The sequence below is a fragment of the Prionailurus bengalensis genome, chromosome X, assembly GCF_016509475.1.
Source record: "Prionailurus bengalensis isolate Pbe53 chromosome X, Fcat_Pben_1.1_paternal_pri, whole genome shotgun sequence".
NCBI lineage: Eukaryota > Metazoa > Chordata > Mammalia > Carnivora > Felidae > Prionailurus > Prionailurus bengalensis.
Window position 1 is genome coordinate 14,922,471 of NC_057361.1, and position 21,929 is coordinate 14,944,399.

Here is a 21,929-nt window from a genome sequence, read left to right on the forward strand (position 1 = left end):
TTATCTTTGATAAAAAGTTATTTTTTAGTTCCATATAGATGACCAAGAAACTATTCATAGATGATGTCACTATCAGAATTAACTCTTCGAGTTCTTAAAAATTTATTTTATTGAGGGATATAACAACTTAGAAGTACATAAAACATAAATGTACACTCTAATGGATATGTCTGTTTAACTATCATTCAAGTCAAGAAATAGATCATTCCTAGTGTCCCAGAAAGCCCTCTATCTTATCTCTTGTTGATTTCAACTCCTCTCTATAGGTAAGTAATATCCTGATTTTTATAAGAAACCCTTCATTGGTCACTTTCTTTTCTTTTTTTTTTTAAATAGATTTACCATTTATATAAGTAGCTAAACAATATAGTTTGTAGTTCAGCTTTGCCTGTTTTAAAATGGTATAAATGAAACAATACTCTTGTATTAGTTTTCTCTTGTTTTGTAATCAGTTATCACAAGCTTAGCAGCTTGAAATAGCACCCATATATTAGCTCACAGTTCTATATGTCAAAAGTGGGCATGGGGTGGCTTGGTTCTCGGCTTAGGATATCATAAGCCTGTTATCAGATGTTGGCTGGGCTGAGTTCTCTTTTTCCTTGATTAGTTCCAAAGTTGATTTCTAACATCCAGCTCTTTTTTTTTTTTTTTAATTTCTTTGTTTTCTATTTCATGAACTTCTGCTCTTGGTTATTTCTATCTTTATATTTTCTTTGGATTTATTTTACTGTTTTCTTTAACCTCTTTATTGATGTTTAGTTTATTAATTTTAATTTTTAAATATTTTGTGATATATGCATGTATGCCTCTCAGCCCCCCCCCCCGCATTGCTTTAGCTTCTTCCCATAAATTTGTATTTTTGTTACTATTATTATTATTTTTAATTAAGTAGGCTCAAAGCCCAACGTGGGCTTGAACACACAACCCTGAGATCAAGAGTTGCATGCTCTACTGACGGAGCCAGTCAGACACCCAGTATTTTTGTTATTTTTAATTGTCTGTTATGATTTGTTCTTTGACTTATGGATTATTTTAAGACTGTATTAATTTCCAAACATACAAATATTCTCTAGTTCCTTCTTTTGTGATTGATTTCTTGCCCATTTGCCTTGTGCTCAGAGAACATCTTCAGACTTCAATGATTGTAGTGTGTTTTGAATTGGTTTACAGCCTAGCACATTATCAGTTTTTGTAAATGTTCTGTGTGTGCTTGGGGGAAGAAAGGCATTCTGAAGTTCTTTGCTACAGTCTTGCTACAGTCTACAGTGTTCATTTGGTCAAGTTTAAAAAATATGTTCAAAATCTTCTGTATCCTGATATCTTTCTCTTCAAACTATCTATTGAATTCCTTTGCTGTTACTCAGTCTTTAAGTTCTAGAATTCTCATTTATTTTTCAAATTTGGTCTTCTACCTTTTGGACCTACCAGTTCTGTCAAAATGTTCAACCTTTGTGTTTTGATTAATTCAACCCTATAGTTGTATAGGTTATTCCTGATAATTTTAATATTACATGTCTTTCTGGATCATTTTCTGCCTCACACATTTCTATTGGTTCTTGTTCTTGGTATCATATTATGTACTGCTCATTGTAAATGAGAAATTATCTGTAGCAATATTGTGAGGCCTAGGTTGATGTTATCTTCCTGCAGAGACTTGCCTTTTTTCACATCCCCCCTTTTTGAACACCAGACAGCTGGTGACATTACCAGTCTGAATGTGAGACCACCTCAGTAACTTTGGTTTATTTTGGTCACTCAGATAATAATGAAACTAGAATTCAAGTCTATCCAAGGATTGCTTTATTTCTGTTTTCCTTTATCCTGGGAGTGTAGCTCTGAGGTTTCTACTTTGAGTGGTGGCTTATTAAACTTCTTCCTTGTGGCATAATCTTGTCTTTGACTTTTGCCCCTGGATTTGTAAGGATTTCAAGAGCAAGCCTGTTTTTCTCCCATTTTTTCTGGATCTTCAAGTGCCTGAGAGCTGAAACCATTTTGGGTGGTTTGGATTGTCTTTCTGGGTCCTATTCTTTTGCCTTGATTTCAGCCATTTAATACTTTACGATCTTGTCTTTGGGATTTTTAGGCCATTTAAAAAAAGTACTTCCTCCAATATTTGTATTTGTCCTCAAAAGGACATTTCATCCAAGTTACTTAGTTATTTGAAGCTAAGGTTGTCTGAGTTTTTAGGTCTTAAAAATTCTCAGGAGTGCCTGGGTGGCTTCAGTTGGTTAAGCATCCAACTCTTGATTTTGGCTCAGGTCATGATCTCATGGTCACAGTGCATGGTTGGGATTCTCTTTCCCTCCTCTCTCTGCCCCTATTCCTACTCGTGTGCACGCTCTCTCTCTCTCTCCCAAAAAAAACTCAGTGTTATTCATATAAAATTATAGTGAAATTCAATTTGGCATTAAGTTTTTTTCTCTGTATGAATACTGGTAGTTAAAAGACTGTTCTTAACACCTATGTTATACATTTACTCACACATTTGAATTCTGATTTCCAGTTTGTATTACTCAATTTTGATTTCTACAGAGAATAGGTAGGACCTAATATTTCTTTGTATATACTTATATGCATCACTTTTGGGGGGGGGGGCGAGGTCTTCTTAGTGTGGATGATTTAATTTTTACCTCAAGTTTCCTTTGAAATGAGCCATGCCATTATTGTCAGAGAGTTGGATATTTAAATGTTTCCTGGGTGTTCTTCCAAATAAGCTAGAGAAAATGAAAGAATAATTCATTCTCATAAGCACTCTGAGCATCTTTTACCTGTAATGTGACTGACTTAGATCTTCGTATGGCTGACTCCTTCTTGTTACTGATCTATTTCACGTCAAATATCACCTTTTTAGAGAGGCCTCTGAGAAGTCATTCATTTTTGGGGCGCCTGGGTGGCTCAGTCGGTTAAGCGTCCTACTTCTGCTCAGGTCATGATCTCGCGTTCCTTGAGTTCGAGCCCCGCATCGGGCTCTGTGCTGACCGCTCAGAGCCTGGAGCCTGTTTCAGATTCTCCCTCTCTCTGTGACCCTCCCCCGTTCATGCTCTGTTTCTCTCTGTCTCAAAAATAAATAAACGTTAAAAAAAATTTAAAAAAAGTCATTCATTTTTTCCCCCTTCCTAACAAATATTAGTATCTGATGATAATCTTGTTCTCCCACCCCAGCAAAATATGAAGCCCCATGAGGCAAAGATCTTGTCTATCTTGTTCACTGCTATCTTATGTGTCCTATTTACCCATTCTCTGAAATGTATTAGGCAGTCAGTAATTATTTATTTAAGCAATGAATGATATACTTACTAATATTTTTCTGGGGCGCCTGGGTGGCTCAGTTGGTTAGGGATCAGTCTCTTGATTTTGGCTCAGATCATGATCTCATGGTTCGTGAGATCAAGCCCCGTGTCAGGCTTTGCACTGACAGCACAGAGCCTGCCTGGGATTCTCCCTCCCTCTTTCTCTGTCTCTTTCTCAAATGTTAAAAAAAATATTTTTCTGAAATTGTGACATTTTCTCTAAATGTCAGTAGTACTTTATTATTTTTATTTTTTATTTTTACGTTTATTTTTGATAGAGACAGAGCACAAGTGGGGGAGGGGCAGAGAGAGAAAGAAACACAGAATCTGAAGCAGGCTCCAGGCTCTGAGCTGTCAGCACAGAGCCCGATGAAGGGCTCGAACTCAGAAACCGCGAGATCATGACCTGAGCCGAAGTCGGACGCTTAACCGGCTGAGCCACCCAGGTGCCCCATAAATGTCAGTAGTACTTTAAAAATTTATTATTCCATTAAACTAAAGTTTTCTAAAACAAGTATAGTATCTGCTTTCTTTTGCTTCTAATTTGCAAAAACATTATTTGTAAATATTGAATGAAAAATCAGATAATAAGAATTTGGCCTAAAGTAAACATTATTATTATATATTGAACTGAAACGAGGTCAGTGTTGCTAGAGTGAAGTGAGCCAAGGGGGAGAGAATAGTTGGATGTCAGAGGAAGGGAGTTTAAAGGCCTTGTGACTCATGTGGACTTTGACTTTCACTCATAATGTGGGAGGCCATTTGAGGGTTTTGAGCAAAGCAGTGACATGATGTGACTTATTCTAAAGATTTTGTGTGGAGACCAAGATTGAAGGGGTAGGTGAGTGTGGAGCAATAGGGATATTGAAGTATGTTTACTTATGGGCTCTCACATCAGTTTCAAAGGCAAATTTGTCTATCTCTGTGCCAAGACCACCCTATCTTAATTTCTTTTACATTTTATTTATTTAATCTCTGCACCCAACATGGGGCTTGAACTCATGACCCTGAGACCAAGAGTTGCATGCTTAACTGACTGAACCAGCCAGGCACCTCATTCTGTCTTAATTTCTATAGCTGAGTTCTAAGCCTGAATATATTTGGTAGGACATTCTCCCAGATCCTACCCTCAAGATCGAGTCTTCCTACTTTTCTTATAAGGAGGGTGTTGGCAGTATTTGGAACTCTGTTCTTCCATATATATTTTAGAATCAGCTTGTTTTAATTCCTCAGAAAGCCCTGTTGGGTTTTCGATTGGGATTTTGTTGATGGTTTAGATTACTATGGAGAGGGTTGACATCTTTTTCATTTTAAATGTCATTGCCATTTACCATTGATTATTATTATTTTTTAATGCTTATTTGTTTTTGAGAGAGACAGACAGACAGAGACAGAGTATGAGCGGGGAAGGGGCAGAGAGAGAGGGAGACACAGAATCTGAAGCAGGCTCTAGGCTCTAAGCTGTCACCACAGAGCCCGATGCAGGGCTCGAACTCACGAATGGTGAGATCATGATCTGAGCCAGACCGAAGTTTTGGTTAATTGACTGAGCCACCCAGGCATTCCGAGAATTAACATCGTTATAGTATCGACTCTTCCAGCCTTAAAATTGAGATAACTCTATTTAGGTCTTCTCTGATGCCTTTGAAAAAAGTTATATATACATATATATATACACATACACACATATATTTGTTATGCTAAATCTGTAGTGCCTCTTTTGTTGTAAATGTGGTTTAAAAAACTTTAATTAAAAAAATTTAATTTAATTAAATTACATTTTCTGTTTATTGATGTTTATGAATACAATTGATATTTGTATATTAAGCTTGTACTCAGCTACCTTGTTAACATTTATCATTCAAGTGATTTGTAAATTCTTTTGAATTTTCTGTGTAGGCAGTAATATTTGTAAATTCTATTTTGCTTCTCTTTCCAATCCAATATGTTCTATTCGTTTATTTTTTCTTATTTTACTGAGATGGCTATAATTCATCAGGATAATGTTTAATAATAATGTTAATAAGCATTAAAAGTAGGACTTTTTGTCATATTCTTAATTTTTAAAGGGACTGTGTCTAAGATTTTGCCTTTACGAATGATATTTGTTGTAGGTTTTTGTCAGATACTTTTATCAAGATATGAACATTTTAGGGTACCCTGGATGGCTCAGCCAGTTGAGCATCTGACTCTTGATTTTGGCTCAGGTCATGATCCCAGGGTTGTGGGATTGAGCCCCCATGTCAGGCTCTGCGCTGAGTGTGGAGTGTGATTGAGATTTTCTCTCTCTCCCTCTGCCCCTTCCCTGCTCACACTCTGTCTAAAGATAAAGAAATAAAATAAACATGTTAAAAAATTATATAAAGAAAGATATGAACATTTTAAAAGCATTTAATTATGGGCATTCTGCTGTTTAGAAAGTTTGTGCCAGTTTGTATTCCTAACGTCAGCATATGAAAAGGCATACTTCAAGTCAGTACTTTTCCACACCGCATGGGTACTGATTTTTGAAAAGTTTCAAATTTTATAGGCAACAAAGAATTTCTTTATTGGTTTTTATTTCTGCATTTGAAACCAATATTTTGTGTTAGCACAGCTGTTATTTTTCATAAAGATAGCGTAGTTTTTGAAACAAAATGATTTCAGATTTAGAGAAAAGTTGCAAAGACAGTACAAAGAAATTCGTGTTTCATAGACCCTTGACCCAGATTTCCCAAATGTTAACATTTTAATCATCCTTTTTCTCTTTTTCCATACACATGTACTTATTCTTTGCCCTGAGTGATTTAAGTTGCAAACTTTATCTCTAAAAATGTTGGTGTTCTTTCTTTTTTTGTTTGTTAAATTTTTTAATAGACTGTCTTATTCTAGAGATTCTGGGGTGCTTTATAATATTAATCAAACTATTATTGACATATAACATTATATTAGTTTCAAGTGTACAATGTAATGATTCGATATTTGTATATATTGTGAAATGATCACAGTAAGTCTGGTTAACATTGATCACTACACACAGTTACCAATTTTTATTCTTTGTGATGAGAACTGCTTTTTTTTTAAATTATATATTTTCAGAGAGAGCTCGAGCAGGGGATGAGGGGAGAGAGAGAGAGAGAGAGAGAGAGAGAAAGAGGGGGGGGGGAGAGAGAGAGAGAGAGAGAGAGAGAGAGAGAGAGAGAGAGAGAGAGAAAAAAAACAAAAGCGAAAGTGAAAGAATCCCAAGCAGTCTCTGCACTATCAACGCAGAGCCCGACCGGGGCTCGAACCCACGAACTGTGAGATCATGACTGGAGCCAAAATCAAGAGTCAGACGCTTTACAGACTGAGTCACCCAGGTGCCCCATATTCCTTGTGATGAGACCTTTAAGATCTACTCTTTTAGCAACTTTCAAATAGACAATAAGGAATTATTAACTACAGTCACATGTTGTACATCACTCATAATAGTTTATAGCAAAAAAAATTTTTTTCTTCTCCAGGTTTCAGTCCAGTCCGGGATCATACATTATATTTAATTATCATGTCTCCTAAGCTTCTTTTAACAGTTACTTGGTTCCCTGTCCTTTATAACCTAGACATTTTGTAAAGAATATAGTCCAGTTATTTAGTAGGATGTCCCTCAGTTTGGGCTTGTCTGTTGCGGCCTATGGTTAGATTCAGGTTTTACCTTTTTGGAAGGAATGCCACAGAAGTGTTTTATTGCATCCTATCAGGAGGCATATGATGTTGGCTTGTCCTATTATTGATGATGTTAACTTTGATCATTTAATTAAGGTGGTGTCTGACAGAATTCTACACTATGAAATTACTATTTTTCCCCTTTTAATTAACGGGTATTTTGTAGTGGAGCTACTTTGAGACTAGATAATATCCTGTTTTCCATCAGACTTTCAACCACTAGTTTCAGCATATGTTGATGATACTTGCCTGAAATAATTATTACCAAGGTGGTTGCCAAATGGTGATTTTCTAATTCCATCACTACATTTATTATTTGGAATTATACTCTCAGAGCTTTTCTTTCTCCCTTCATTTATTTATGTAAGTAAGGACTGGTGTGTTTTTATTTTATTCTGTGGATTATAATCTATTTTTATTAATTTTGCTGTTGAGATGTTTCTCATTTGAACAGAAGTGACTCAAGTTGACTCCTGTGTCCTTTAGACATGCCCCCATCATTCTTTGAGCATTACCTTCTTTTCTGGCACCACAAAAATATATCCTGGTCCCATAGTGTACTTTTCCTTGCTCTTGCCTGGGAATCAGCCGTTTCTCTGAGGAACCCTGGTTCCTTTCATTGGTGCACTGGCTGTGCCCATGAATGTTGGAGTGTCATTGCTTCTAGGCCCCCTCAGCAGATAGAGCTAGGGAATATATGTATATGTCTATATATATTTCCATACACAGTTATATCTATTTCTGCATCTATGTATTGAGAACTGAGCTGATATGTTTAGCTCTAATTCCAAGCCTTCACCCTTTTCCCATTTGTAACTTCGTTTTATGAGAATAAGAAACCAAACTCATCATCCACAATGTATTTATTTACTTATTTGCTCAATCCAAGAATACACATAAAGAGTTTTCATATCTTTGTGTAAAAACAAATATCTAAGTATATGTTTAGAAAAAAATTTTTTTGTTTATAGCTTAAAGAGAGTGTGTAGTTAAAACATTGGTTTAAAAAATTTTTTTAAATGTTTATGCATTTTTGAGAGAGAGGGAGAGACAGAGCACGAGCAAGGGAGGGGTAGAGAGAGAGGGAGACAGAATCTGAAGCTGGCTCCAGGCTCTGAGCTGTCAGCACACAGCCCGATGTGGGGCTCGAACCCATGGAACTGTGAGATCATGTGAGATCATGATCGGAGCTGAAGTCGGAAGCTTAAAAGACTAAGCCACCCAGGCACCCCAAAACATTGTTTTTAGAAGTTACCTGGAGTCGTTTCTGTTTCCCTTGACCCCTTTGCAGAGTGGTTATGTTACTCATTTCAAATACAGTTAGGTACATTTGTTTTTGTTCCATTTTGGGTTCTTCTCTCTTATTATTATTCTTTTTCTTCTTTTTTTTTAGTATATGAAACATTAACATGATTTTTAAAAAATGTACACAAAGGATAAATTATTAGAGTGCTGAATATAAAATTTAGGGCTTTTGTGTTTTTTCTTTCAGGGAATCATTTAATACTTCACATTACAACAAAATGTGAGAGTTCCTGCCAACCTGTGAGAATTTCTTTCTTCAACATTTTCTATTTACTGCACAACTTTCTCAGTTCTTTTTTGATGCCATGTTTTGTGGCTTGCATCAAAAGAGGAGTTTGTCTTCATGAAGATTCCTAACATTGGTAATGTGATGAATAAATTTGAGATCCTTGGGGTTGTAGGTGAAGGTAAGTTTAGCATTCCTTGAGTTTGTGATTAATGTATGTAGTTATACCCACCACTACAAAAGTTACTACTTCAGATCCTATTAATTTTACCTATATTTATTGAGATATGTGTTTGAGTAAAATATAAAAAATAAAATTGTGCTTAAACTATTTGGGTTTTACTCTCCAATTGAAAGTTAATAACATTTTAAAACCTTTTAAAATTTAATGGATCAGATTTCTTTCTTTTTCTTTTCCTTTTTAAAAATTTATTTATTTATTTACTTATTTAGAGAGAAAGAGAGCAAGCAGGGGAGGGGCAAAGAGAGAGGGAGTGACAGAATCCCAAGCAGGCTTCCTGCTGTCAGTGCAGAGCAGACTTGGGACTCAACTCAGAAACTGAGATCATGACCTAAGCTGAGATCCAGAGTTGGATACTTAACCGACTGAGCCACCCAGGTGCCCCAAGTTAGCGGTTTCTTAAGGCTGCCTTCATTTCATTGTGTTAATTAGCAATTATGGTTTCTTTATAGTTTTTTGTTACATTTTATTTTTATATCAGTCTTATTTTGAATAATTTAAAATTTATTTCTAGAAGTTAAATTTTACTAAATACACGGTAAATAAATGAATAACTTATCTATTTGTTCTCTATTTGTCTTTGAGAATGGTAAACCACATTTTTATAAGTTCTGAGGCTCACAACTTGATCAGATTTTAACATCTCTGAAATCAGGATGTGTGTTATAATTTATAGCAGGTCATGGTTTAATTGGTAGCACTTCCCCCCCCCCCCCACTAGTACATAAAATGCTTATGATCAGTGACATCATTAATTTGATGAAATATGGTAATTCATTTTTCATAAGTCTTCCTGAATTTTCCTTCTTAGTAATTTTTTGCTTTTGACTTAAAGATAACTTTATGGGGATTTTGAGAAATGATTCTTTTAATAGGGTATGAGTGATTATAATTATGGTTTCTCAGCATTTATATCTTTAAAGCAAATGTTATAAAAATTTTATATCTTATGAATTTTCAAATAAATTGTGAATGTTAAAAGAAGTTTTAATGATTTACCTATCTGAACAATAAAGCTGTTCTAGATAGTAAGTTAAATCCTTTTCAAATAAATAGAAACAAAATACAGTCTGATCATTGGGTGCTTGCTTTAAGATCTGGAGTGGCTAAGAAATACATATATATTAAGTAAATTAAAAACTGTCTAGTAAACTCTACATTCCTGTAGCCTACCTAGGGCATTTTCACTCGTAGCCTACCCAGTGCATTTTCACTCTGTAGTGAAATGGCATGGGCAGTTAAATCTGGATTAAAGGATTGCCTGGTGATGGTGGAATTAAGTTGGATGGTTGTAGTAGCTGATTCCATCCTGACTCTGATAATACGATTCATCCATCTCTACCAAAGTGAGGGAAACTTGTTCTCGTTCCCTAGATTCTGTTCAAGACACATTTCCCAATTTCATCTCTCTTAAGTCCCTTTGTCATAGATGTGTGCAGGCTTTGCCTGTCTTTTAATGTTATTGACATTTATACACACCTCAAGTATCATACATTACATGTTGATTTTACTAATTAGGTTGTCACAATATAACTAACTCTAACCTCAGTTTCTTGGGTACCTTGCTGTTGACTCTGTTCTGCCTGTGAGGAAGTAGTTTTTTTGGCTAGAAAAGAGGATGAATAACCCAAAAGGTAGTCATGAATCTCATCAAAATATACCGAAGAAAGTAGAAGTCCATGACTATAAATGTCCAAAAAGCCTTGGACTGCTTGTGGTCTGTGTCCTTGTACTGAGTTTTGATTTATGGCAAAACTGTAGCAATTCCTACTAGTTATTAATTGGAATGTTTAAACCTATACTATTTTGCCAGTCAGGAAAGACATTCAGGTATCCTAGAAGAGGATTTAAATGTCTCTTAGGACTGAGGTCATTAGCTTTTAAATTTTAAGTTTTCTAGAATTTTTTGCGTTAATTTTCCTTTACTCTTAAAGTTCTTAGGTCCACATCTTGTCTCCAGAAATTTTAAGCTTAAATTAAAATGTCTCAAGTGAAATGTTCTTTAAAAAGAGAAACATTCAGGGGCATCTGGGTGGCTTAGTCAGTTAAACATCGATTTCGGCTCAGGTCATGATCTCATGGTCTGTGAGTTTGAGCCGCACATCAGGCTCTGCACTGATAGTGTGGAGCCTGCTTGGGATTCTCTCTCTCTGCCTCTCTCTTTCTCTGCCCCTCCCTTACTTGCGCGCTCTCTGTCTCAAAATAACAACAATTTTTTAAAAAGAGAGAAACAATTTAAGAATACTTGTTGGGAAAATGGGTTGCTTATACTCTTGTTTTATAAAAAAACATAAATATCCATTCTCTGTATGTGGCTCATAGCATAATTTCTGCAGAGTACTATCATTTTAGCGTTCATTATTATAACAAGATAGTATAACATTTTACTGATAACCAATGTAAATATAATAGAACTTTTATTTCTCTAAGAGCTATAGTTTGTATATGTGCCCCTAATTGTTTATTTCTTTTTATTATAGGAGCCTATGGAGTTGTGCTTAAATGCAGACACAAGGCAAGTACATGGTTTTTAAAAAGAAAATACTGTATATGTTTAACTGTTTAGAAATGAATGTATTGTTCTGTGCATGTGGGCATATAATTAAAACTGTTGGCTATGATAATGATGCTTAATAAAGTGGAATGAACATGTAAACCCAGAAAAGGGAGAGTACTTTTGGACAAGCTCTATCATGATTAGGTAGTCATTAGTTATTTGTGGTCATATGGTATTTTTTTCTCAGTTGAGCTATGTGTATAGGTGAAAAGATTCCTAATGGGAAGAGAGAAAAGGTGACAGAGAAGAAATCAATGCAGTGACAGATTTAGGTTGAAGCACTTAAGAGCAAGAAGAAGTATTCAGTCAGTATTTTTTGCATGGAGCCAGTAACTTAGATTGCTTGATGGATCTGAATCCAGATTTTGAAAGGTAGTGGATTGGTGTTTGGTATGAAATAGGGCTTTGGATAATAGTACATGATTACCATTACTGGTTGTAGTTGATCACACTTGTAAAACCTTGTGATGGATCTTATGATATAGATTATTTGTTACACTAATCACCAATTATTCAGGGAAGTTATTTCAAGTTTCCCACAGCTGTTGCTCAGAGGTAAGTGTGTTTTACTCAGAGACTAACTTTAACGTGGCAAGTGTTGCTGAAGCTGTAACAATTTTAAATGTTAGGTTAAATATTTTTCTGTCATGATATACCTAGTCTGAGTATTAAAATCTGGCCTCTTGCTATTATGTGTATAATTTTGTTAAGACCAAAGGTTAAAGTTTTTTGTGGTATTTTCTAATGGTTTAATTTATGTCTGAGATGAGCTTAACAATTTAGTCCAACTCATTTAATTAAATTCTCAAATCTATTTATCATAACATATATGTATGTGTATATATGTGTAAATAAAGAGGATACCATTTTTATGTTTATTTTTTCTTTCCTGTTGTACAAAATCGTATGTTTTAGATTTAAGTCTTCATGGCAGTTGATGTACATTTGGGATTTAGATCATAAGTCTCTTAATTTGGTTCAATGAATTTTCTATTCTTGAAATTGAGTGTTCAAAGTATCTTATGTTGGTAATAGTTATCTGAAGACGTCTGCCAGTAAATCCTCAAAAAAATGGGTGGAATACTGTGGTTTTTGATTCAGGATGATTAAGAATTTAAAATAATAAATGTAATCAAAATAAATTTAGCACCTTGAATACCTCATTAAGAAATATTACTGCAGTTGGAAATTAAACAAGTGGAAAGCTCTCTAATGAATTTCTATACCGGTAATGAGTTGCCTTGAGTTATACTAAATTTCTGAAGCTTCAAAAAAATAAAATTCCTTGGTGGATACTACTCAAGGGAAATAGGTTGTTCGTTTCCAAGTTAAATTTGACTCTTTCATGAACATAATACTTCCTCTTATACCTTGGCTCTGTTGATACGGCATAGCTAATGGAAGCTTTAGTTCTTAATTTTAATCTTTGAGTTTTAAAATTGAAAGATTTCTGATACATAATGCAAGTCTTCTAACAGTGTTTTCTCTCAGTCTTGTCACACTTCTTCCTGTGACTGTTCCCCCTATGCTTTTTTTAACCTTATCTAAGCTCTCTTTCTGCCTTTTATGTAAAAATAAACTTTATTAATTGAATATATTCAACTAATACATGTTTTTACCTTCCCATGTGTCTGGTTTACTCATTTGTGAAGATACGCTTGTTACCTGTACCTGGTTCTCATAATACACACTGTTAGTGCCAGCAAGATGAGCCCAGAGTGAAAGTACATGAGGATAGATAGGTATCTCTGCTCTTGGGAAGCCAACTCTAAATGTGACCTCTGATTCCTAGGGCACTTAGTTATAAGGATGAATAAACCATAGTTTTCTTTCTTTTGTATGGCTTATGGTCTAAAGAGGTAGAATAATAGATACTTAAAAAAATAACCCAAGAGGTTTCTGCAAATGACACTGCATCTAAAAAGTATCTCTTTTTACGACCCTTCACTAAATGAGAGATTTGCAGACTAGCTCGAAGTATTGTTGCTTTTTCCTTTCATGCATCTAAAAAGATACTGCTGGGTGGAAAATGTAAAGCATAAATTAGTGCCTAACTCAGAGTAATATAAAACTCCTTTTAGAATCTGCAGCTGTTTAGTCATTAGACTTGTTATAGATATATCCTTTTTTTTCAGCTAGAATCAGACCTTCAAATCTTTACCCCATTATCCAAAAGTAGAGAATTTGATGCTTCTCAGATTTATCCTTTAGAATCAATCAAATGGATTACTATGAAATCTCATGTTATAGTTAAAAATGGGTATCATCTTCCCTGTTGTATCCATTATATGTAAAATGATCATGCCTGTATATTTTGCATAGCTTTTACAAATTTAGGGAAATGCTTATAAAATGTATAAATCAGGTCTGTGTGATTATGTGTGCATAGGTATGTGCAATCACTTATGCATAAATTTGCCATCTTTTGGAGAGGGTTGGCCATGGGTGTATATATAATTAAATAATTCCTAGGACATTATATATTTGAGCAAATATGAAAGAAAGTTACTGTTTTAATCTGGGTCCTATTGCAAGAAATTTAGAGGTCATGTTTATAAACAAATGTATCTTGTCTTTTGTGAACACAATATGATGTTGGGCTATTCCAGGCCAAAGACCATATTTCTTAATTTACTGAAATGCTGCCTAATTGAAAAGAAAAATGCAACTGTACTCTTTTCCACAGCTTCTGTTTATTGTGTGTGTATACATACATACGTATATATATACATATATATATGTATATATATACATACGTATATATGTATATATATACGTATGTATGTATACACACACATTGGAGTTTTATATATGAAAATTCATATATTAAGTGTTAGGCTACTTATGATACCTCAGGACTACTTAGGTTCTGGTTTGGACCTTTGCTCTCCAGATATGCAGTGCTGATTTTCTTTTTATTTGCATGTCTGCTTTGAAGTACTTATGAGAGGGGAGGCATGTTTTACTGAATACTTTTCTTTGCAGAACCTCAAAGAGGTCATCCTTAAAGCAGGGAAAATGGAATGCAGTGACATAGGGAGATGTGATTAGAACTGGAGATGATAGATTGTGCAACCTGTTTGAGAGGTTGGAGGGCAATGCTAACTGATTCTAGGACAGGGAAATGCCGATTCATGTATTTCCTTTCCTGTGGCTGGGGTTGACATAGGAGAAATTTTTGTTTGTTTTGAATTAGTAGGTGACATGCTCTTGGGGTAACTGGTTATACAGAGCCATGTAGAATCCAGTGTTGGGGGTAGAGCCTATAAATATTTAATAAATAATAAAGTGGACTTAAATTACAGAACCAAAAATGAAGGGCACTTTTGAGAGCTGTTACAGAGTATCAGGTTCCTGTGGAAAGATTAGAGATGATCCCAAGGGTTTGTGGTAAAGTGAAAAATCATTGGTATCATTTATCTGATTTAAAAACTTATAAAGGATATAAGTTTAGAGGGAGAAATAATGAGTTTAGCTTTCATAAAAAAAGAGTAAAATGGCAGCAGAATACCAAACCTGGTAATAAGTACCACATATTGAGCATCTAACGCATGCTGGCTAACTCTGCTACATGCTTTACATTTACTCCCTACAACATTTCTACTCTTATACCCATTTTACAGATAAGAAAGCTGAGGCATTATATACAGAGGTTATGTGTTAGGGCCAAGATTTTGCAGCCAAGAAAGAAGTGGTAGAACCAGGATTTGGTCTCATATCAGAAATCGCTAACTTGAACATGAACTAGGTGGAACTGTGAAATGTTACAGACCTTCCAAGAGTGAGTACAGAGCAGAATCGAGGGCATCCTTAAATAGTCCTACCGAAAGGAAACGGAGGCACACCTCTAGAAAGCAAGGAAGAAAGATTTTGTAAAATGGTATTCACTAACAATGTAAAAATCCATAACAGGATGCATGATGATAAGGATTGAGGGGTGAGAAAATCCATTTCATTTAACGTTGCTGTTTAGTAATGACCTCTTTAAGTGAAATGGTATGTTGAAGTCAGAGGTTAAGGAGAGAGTAAGCAGAAAAAATCTGGATTGTGCCATTTTCCATTTTGAGAGTTGAGAAATTGAGATTGAGAGTACTAGGAGGAATAGTTTTGATTAAATATTCACTAGTCAGCAGGGGCACCTGGGTGGCTCAGTCAGTTAAGCATCCAACTTTGGCTCAGGTCGTGATCTCACGGTTCATGAGTTCGAGCCCTGTGTCGGGCTTACTGCTGTCAATGCAGAGCCCACTTTGGATCCTCTTTCTCCCTCTCTTTCTGTCCCTTCCCCTCTCACGCTCTTTCTCTTTCTCTCGCAATATATATATATATATATATATATATATATATATATATATATATATGTATATGTATATATATATATATTGCAATATATATATATATATATTTAATAAAAATTCACTACTCAGCAATACCCATATTTTCCCCTACTAAAAGCCATTCTTTGGTTATTTGTTATCATTTACTATGAGCAGTTTGTCTTTTGCTGTAAGAGTTCATTTTTAGCAAGCTTTATGTATTTTGAATTAGTGATTTCCTCTTTTTCTTTTTCACATTAATTTTGTTTTCCACCAAAAAGCTGAATATGATTTGGTCACATAAAAAAAAAAAACAAAAAAACAAAACAACGAACTATTTTAAAGAAGGTACTTGAGGAAAAGTCCATGAACCATCACCAATTTAACAGATTATAGTCCACCATCTAAAACCACACAGTTATTTTCTACTAAAACAAAATAAACTTTGTTTCAGTTTTTTTCCACATTAAATGAAACAAGTCTTAAATTGTTTTTTAGATTTAAGTTTTACATGTGAATTGAGGTTTTTAAAATTTTTTAAACGTTTATTTTGAGAGAGATAGGGAGCGATCAGGGGATGGGCAAAGAGAGAGGGAGAGAGAGAATCCCAAGCAGGCTCTGCAGCTGTCAGCACAGAGCCTGATGTGGGGTTCGAACCCACAAACCGTGAGATCATGACCTGAGCTGAAACTAAGAGCCAAACGCTTAACTGACTGAACCACCCAGGCGCCCCTGAATTGAGTTTTTAGAATAAAACTTAGATGAATCAACAATGAGAAATTGAATATATGGGATTATTTTCTTTGTCATTACTTTCCTCCTTATTTAAATAAAAGTAAGATGTGTGTTCCTGCTTCTTGTCTATAAAATTTCTAGCATTTGAAGAAAATTAGAGAGAGGCTTGGGTTTTTAATAAAGATTGTAGGAATCTGGAAATATTTAAGTATTGATTATTTCACCATAATCATTTTTTGAAGTAATTACACTTCCCTAAATGACTTTAATTTATTGCGCGTTATGGAGATTAACGAGATGCCAATGTTAAAATGGGCTTTGGGTCGGTAACAAAGATAATAGGAATCATCAGTTGGGGAAGACCTCTTCTGTCTACTCTTAAAGATGCACTTATATAGAATCATTACTTGTGTGTGGTTTCCTCTCTGAACCGATTTTTTCTTACTGATCAATTAATTGTGGAAAAGTTCCTGGAACACTACAGCAGTCTTACCAAAATCATATTTCTGTGTATTATAATATTTTGCATTTTAAATTCTGCTAGTCTTTTGATAAGGGACAAACTGCCTATGTTTTTGTTGTCTTGTTATCAATAAAAGCAATAATGGCTTATGTGTCAATTTCCAGGTGAGTCTAACTTCTTCTAGGAACTAAAATAATTTTTAGCTTTTACCAGCTTCATGGTTATCTTTATCCTCATCATCCTAATCTAGATTTGTTTTGTTTGTTTGTTTGTTTGTTTTTTAGTAAATGGGATTAAAAAAATGGTCCTGTTAGAACTGGCAGGTACTATGCATGCATTGTCTACACACGGGAAGACTAGCTTGTTCATCCTTCTCACAGTGACTCAACTCCTAAATGATTTGTCCATCCCTCCTGCACACACTCCTCCACCTCCCAACCAGGGGATGAGTTGGCTGGGGCACTAGATGGACGTTAAAGTCTTCTTTGTATGCTAATTGTAAAAACATAATTAGTTCAAAGAAAAGAATGTTCTATACCTTTTTCAGATGAGTAATTTCGTTAGCCTCTGATACATGTCTGTGCTTAAGGGATTTATACTAGCTCTTTAATGCAACTTTTCAAAACTTCAGGAGCAAAAATGAAAGTAAATAATTTTTTTTACACAGCCTTGAAATATGTATTCACTGGTAATACAGGAAAAGGAACGTCTCAACAAATGCCCATATGGTGGATACTTTTAAGTAGTTAAGCTTAACAATTGTTGAAATCACTATCTGGAAAGTAGTACACAGTGATCTATTTCTATATAAATAGTAATCCAACCCTGAAATACTATTAGAAGCTACAGTTTATATTCTATAAATGCTTTTGAGCTTTACTCTTTCCCAATTTAAAGGTTTGTTTCATATGTTCAAACCTTTTCATTTTAAAACATCCAGTTAAATACATTTTCTTGTACCTCCTGTATTGAAAGCACTGTGTTCTAGGCATGGCATTATAAAGTAAAATTCAATCAAATATCTGTTTGAGAAAAATCTATTGAGTGCCCACAAAATGTCAGGTACTCTGCTTGGAACTGGCTCTGTAGAAATCAATAAATAATTGCTACTTTTGAGGAATTTAGTCTAGTATTTATAAATCAACAAATACAAGATCATGTTTACTTCTGTCAGGAAGCTTAACACATAAATTGGAAGAGGATAATTTGAGAGAAGATTATAGTGGAAATGATAGTGTGAAAGCTTTTCCCCCATTTTTCAATACATTCTTCATTAGAGCCTGCTTAGGAAAAAACTCATGTCAGTAATAAAGGAGAAAAGAAAAGAAATCAGTATTTCCCAGAACCCCGTAAAAGGACTACCACAAAGATGGGAATAAATTAGGAGGTAGCGCTATTAGTTGAGGGCAGCTGAATAAGAATGGTACAAGTGGGAAGTTTTGTTTACTTCTGAGTGCCAGAGGGCCCAGAATCCTAGGCGGAGTATTGATGGATTGTAGAACCTTCCCCAAATGGCACAGCTGAAACTTGATCCACGTGGCCCAGGCCATTTCCTTTAGGACCGCCATATTAGGATGGGCAGGAGTGCCTACCCTGACAGTGTAGATCTGGAGTTGGCAAACTTCTGCCCGTGCTCCAAATGTGGCCCACTGCCTATTTGACAAATAAAATTGTGTTGGAACACAGCCATACTCATTCATTTCTGTATTTCCTATGGATGCTTTTGTACTAAAATAATAATAGTTGAGTAGTTGCGACAGAGACTGTATGACATACAAAGCATACAATTTTTATTGTGGCCCTTAACAGAAAGAGCTTGCTGACTCCTGATGTTGAACAAGCCCCAACTGGGAAAATACGGTGGACTGCATAGTGGTCTCGGTGGATCATCCATCTCAATTTCTATTTGTCTCTTTGCCCTTTGTGCTCTTGGAGCCTGAGAAATAGAGTTAATAAAGTGTGAGACTTCCACTGAAAATTGCTTTTCCCTTGAGCTGGGCTTGGGTAAATTGTTGGGATGGCTGTGTAGGAAATTTTGTATTGCTTACCTCTCACATTTCAGCTGTCACAGAAGTGAACTTTGCTAGGGACTGGGCATACAGAGACACAGCGTATTTACATTGACTATGTCCCATCACTGGCCTGAGTAACTCTTTTCATCCAAAGGTGAATACAAAGAATAAAACAGTCTTCCCTGAGACTATGAAAGAATACTTGAGTTAAAGAGAAAGAGATTTCTCACAAATATGAACAGTAAAATTCTTTGGAGACTAAAACCAGGAGGTATCTTCCTAATATAATTCAAGTGAAAATAAATGAGAAGTTAAGAAATAGTAGTAATTTCTGTTTCAAGTACCTCTTGACTTCTAGGTATTATGCTAGATGCCTTATTTTCATTACTTTAAATCTTCCTAACAATTATAAATTAATATTACCTTCTTTTTACATGGGGGAAACTGATCCTCAATAGGTTAATTTCCTGAAGGTCATACAAGTTAGGAAGTGGAAGAGCCTGGAATTAAGCTACATTTTAGGTCCATCATTTTTTTAAAAAATTGAGGTAAAATTGGCATAACATAAAATCAGTCATTTTAAAGTATACAGTTCAGTGGCATTTAGTGCCTTCACCGTGTTGTGCAATCACTACCTCTGTCAAGTACAAAGTATTTTCATGACCTCAAGAAAAACCCTCGTGGGGCACCTGGGTGACTCAGTCGGTTAAGCGTCAGACTCTTGATATGGGCTCAGGTCATGATCTTAAGGTTTGTGAGATAGGGCCCCGCATCGTGCTCTGTGCTGACAGCATGGAGCCTGCTTGGGATTCTCTCTCCCCATCTCTTTCTGCCCCTCCCCCACTTGTTCTCTCTTTGTCTCAGAATAAATAAATAAACATTAAAAAAGAAAAGAGGGGCGCCTGGGTGGCGCAGTCGGTGGGACTTGAACTCATGAACCACGAGATCACGACCTGAGCCGAAATCAAGAGTCGGATGCTTAACCTACTGAGCCACCCAGGTGCCCCTGGATGCTATTTTAAATGAAATTGCTTTCTTAATTTCCATTTTGGATTGTCAGTTGCTAGTATATAGAAATACTACTGATTTTTTATTATTGTGGTAAAATATGTATAACAAGATTTGCCATTTTAACCATTTCTAAGTGTACAGTTCAGTGGCATCATCGCATTCGCAGTGTTGTGTAACCATCACCAATATATTTCCAATTTTCTTTATCATACACAAAAGAAACTGTAGCAATTAAGCAGTAACTCCCCCATTCCCCCTTACCCCCAGCATGTAGCAACTTCTAATCTACTTTCTGTCTCTACAGTTTTGCCTATTTTAGATATTTTGTATAAGTGGAATAATACAATATTTGTCTTTTTGTGTCTGGCTTCTATTACTTAGCATAATGTTTTCATGGTTCATTCATGTTGTAGTATGTATCAGAACTTCATTCCTTTTTATGCGAAATAATACTCTGTTGTATGTATATACCACATTTTGCTTATCCATTCATTTGTTGATGGACACTTGAATTGTTTCCACTTTTGGCTAATGTGAATAATGTTCCTATGAACATTCACATACAAGTATCTGAGTCCTTCCTCTTAATTCTTTTGTATATATACCTAGGAATAGAATTGCTGGGTCAAATGTAATTATGTGTCTAACATTTTGTAGACTAGTGGCTATCGTGTTTTGATTTTTTATCCTGTAGTTTTGCTGAATTTGTTAGCTGTAAGGTGTGGATTCTTTTGGATTTTCTCTCTATAATTATATCATCTGTGGATGAGAGTAGTTTCATTTCTTCCTTTTTAAAATTTTATTTACTTATTTTTACTTTTGTTTTAAAGTTTATTTTGAGAGAGAGAAAGAGTGCACAGGTGCAGGAGGGGTAGAGAGAGAGGGAGAGAGAGAGAATCCCAAGCAGGCACTGTCAGCACAGAGCCCGATGCAGGGCTTGAACTCATGAACATGAGATCGTGACCTGAGCCAAAATCAAGAGTTGGGACGCTTAACAGACTAAACCACACAGGTGTGCTATTTTAATTTTTTTATATATTTTATTTTTAAGTAATCTTTACACTCAACGTGTGGCTTGAACTCACAACTTCAAGATGAAGAGTCGCGTGCTCTGCTGATTGAGCCAGCCAGGTGCCCTTATTTCTTCCCTTTTAATCTGGAAACTTTTTATTTCTTTGTCTTGCCTAGTTGTTCTGGCTAGAATTTTTAGTACAGTGTTATTAAGTGGCAAAAGTGGACACCTTCACCTTGTTCCTGATCTTGGGGAGACGGCTTTCTGTCTTTTAAATCACTGAGTATGCATGATGTTAGTTGTTGATCTTTCATAAATGTGCTTTATCAGGTTGAGGAAGTTGTCTTCTGTTTATTGTCTGCTTGTCCATCATGGATATGGTGTGTAGGGTAAAGTAGGTAGGCAGTTTAAAATGCACATTGAGCTCATATCACACAGTAGTTACCTCTTTTATCAAGTTTTTTCATGGTCGTTTTAAGGTTTTGACTAGTTGCAGAGTTCTAGAAACTGATTCTAATACTTTTTCCAGCCCATTATTTGTTTCTGTGAAAGGACGGAGTCCTAGATTTCCCTCTTTTGACATTTTTGGTGATATCCCTCTGTGTTTGCACACATTTTCTCCCAGTCATTGATCTCCAACTTAACAATTTTTTTGGTAGATTGTCCTTTTGGCATTGTATCTAAAATCACATCACCAAAGTCAAGGGTCATCTAGATTTTCTAGGTTACCTTTTAGAAGTCTTGTAATTTTGTATTTAGGTCTGTGATCCACTTTGGGTTAATTTTTGTGAAAGTTACAAGGTTTGTGTCTAGATTCTTTATTTTACATATGAACGTCCAGAACCATTTGTTGAAAAGACCTTTTTTTTTCCCATTGGATTGCTTCTGCATCTTTGTCAAAATCAGTTGTGTTTGTGTTGAGTCTATTTTTGGGCTCTGTTCTGTTCCATTGATTTATTCGTCTTTCCTTCACCTAATATCATGCCGTCTTGATTACTATAGCTTTATAGCAAGTCTTAAAATCAGGTGATATCAGTTCTTCAACTTTATTGTTCCTTTTCAATTTTGTGTTGACTATTCTTT

At 35.3% G+C, this 21,929-nt stretch overlaps 1 protein-coding gene across 4 annotated transcripts in view; it reads left to right on the forward strand.

The window, feature by feature from the left end:
• CDKL5 (cyclin dependent kinase like 5) overlaps window positions 1-21,929 on the forward strand; it is a 214,930-nt gene that overhangs the window by 62,103 nt on the left and 130,898 nt on the right. For all 4 annotated transcript variants that reach the window (XM_043570770.1, XM_043570769.1, XM_043570768.1 and 1 more), the window contains exons 2-3: window positions 8,464-8,683; window positions 11,224-11,258. In XM_043570770.1, coding sequence (XP_043426705.1) covers window positions 8,620-8,683; window positions 11,224-11,258 — 99 coding nt within the window. In that variant the 5' untranslated portion in view covers window positions 8,464-8,619. The remainder of the gene's footprint in view (window positions 1-8,463; window positions 8,684-11,223; window positions 11,259-21,929) is intronic.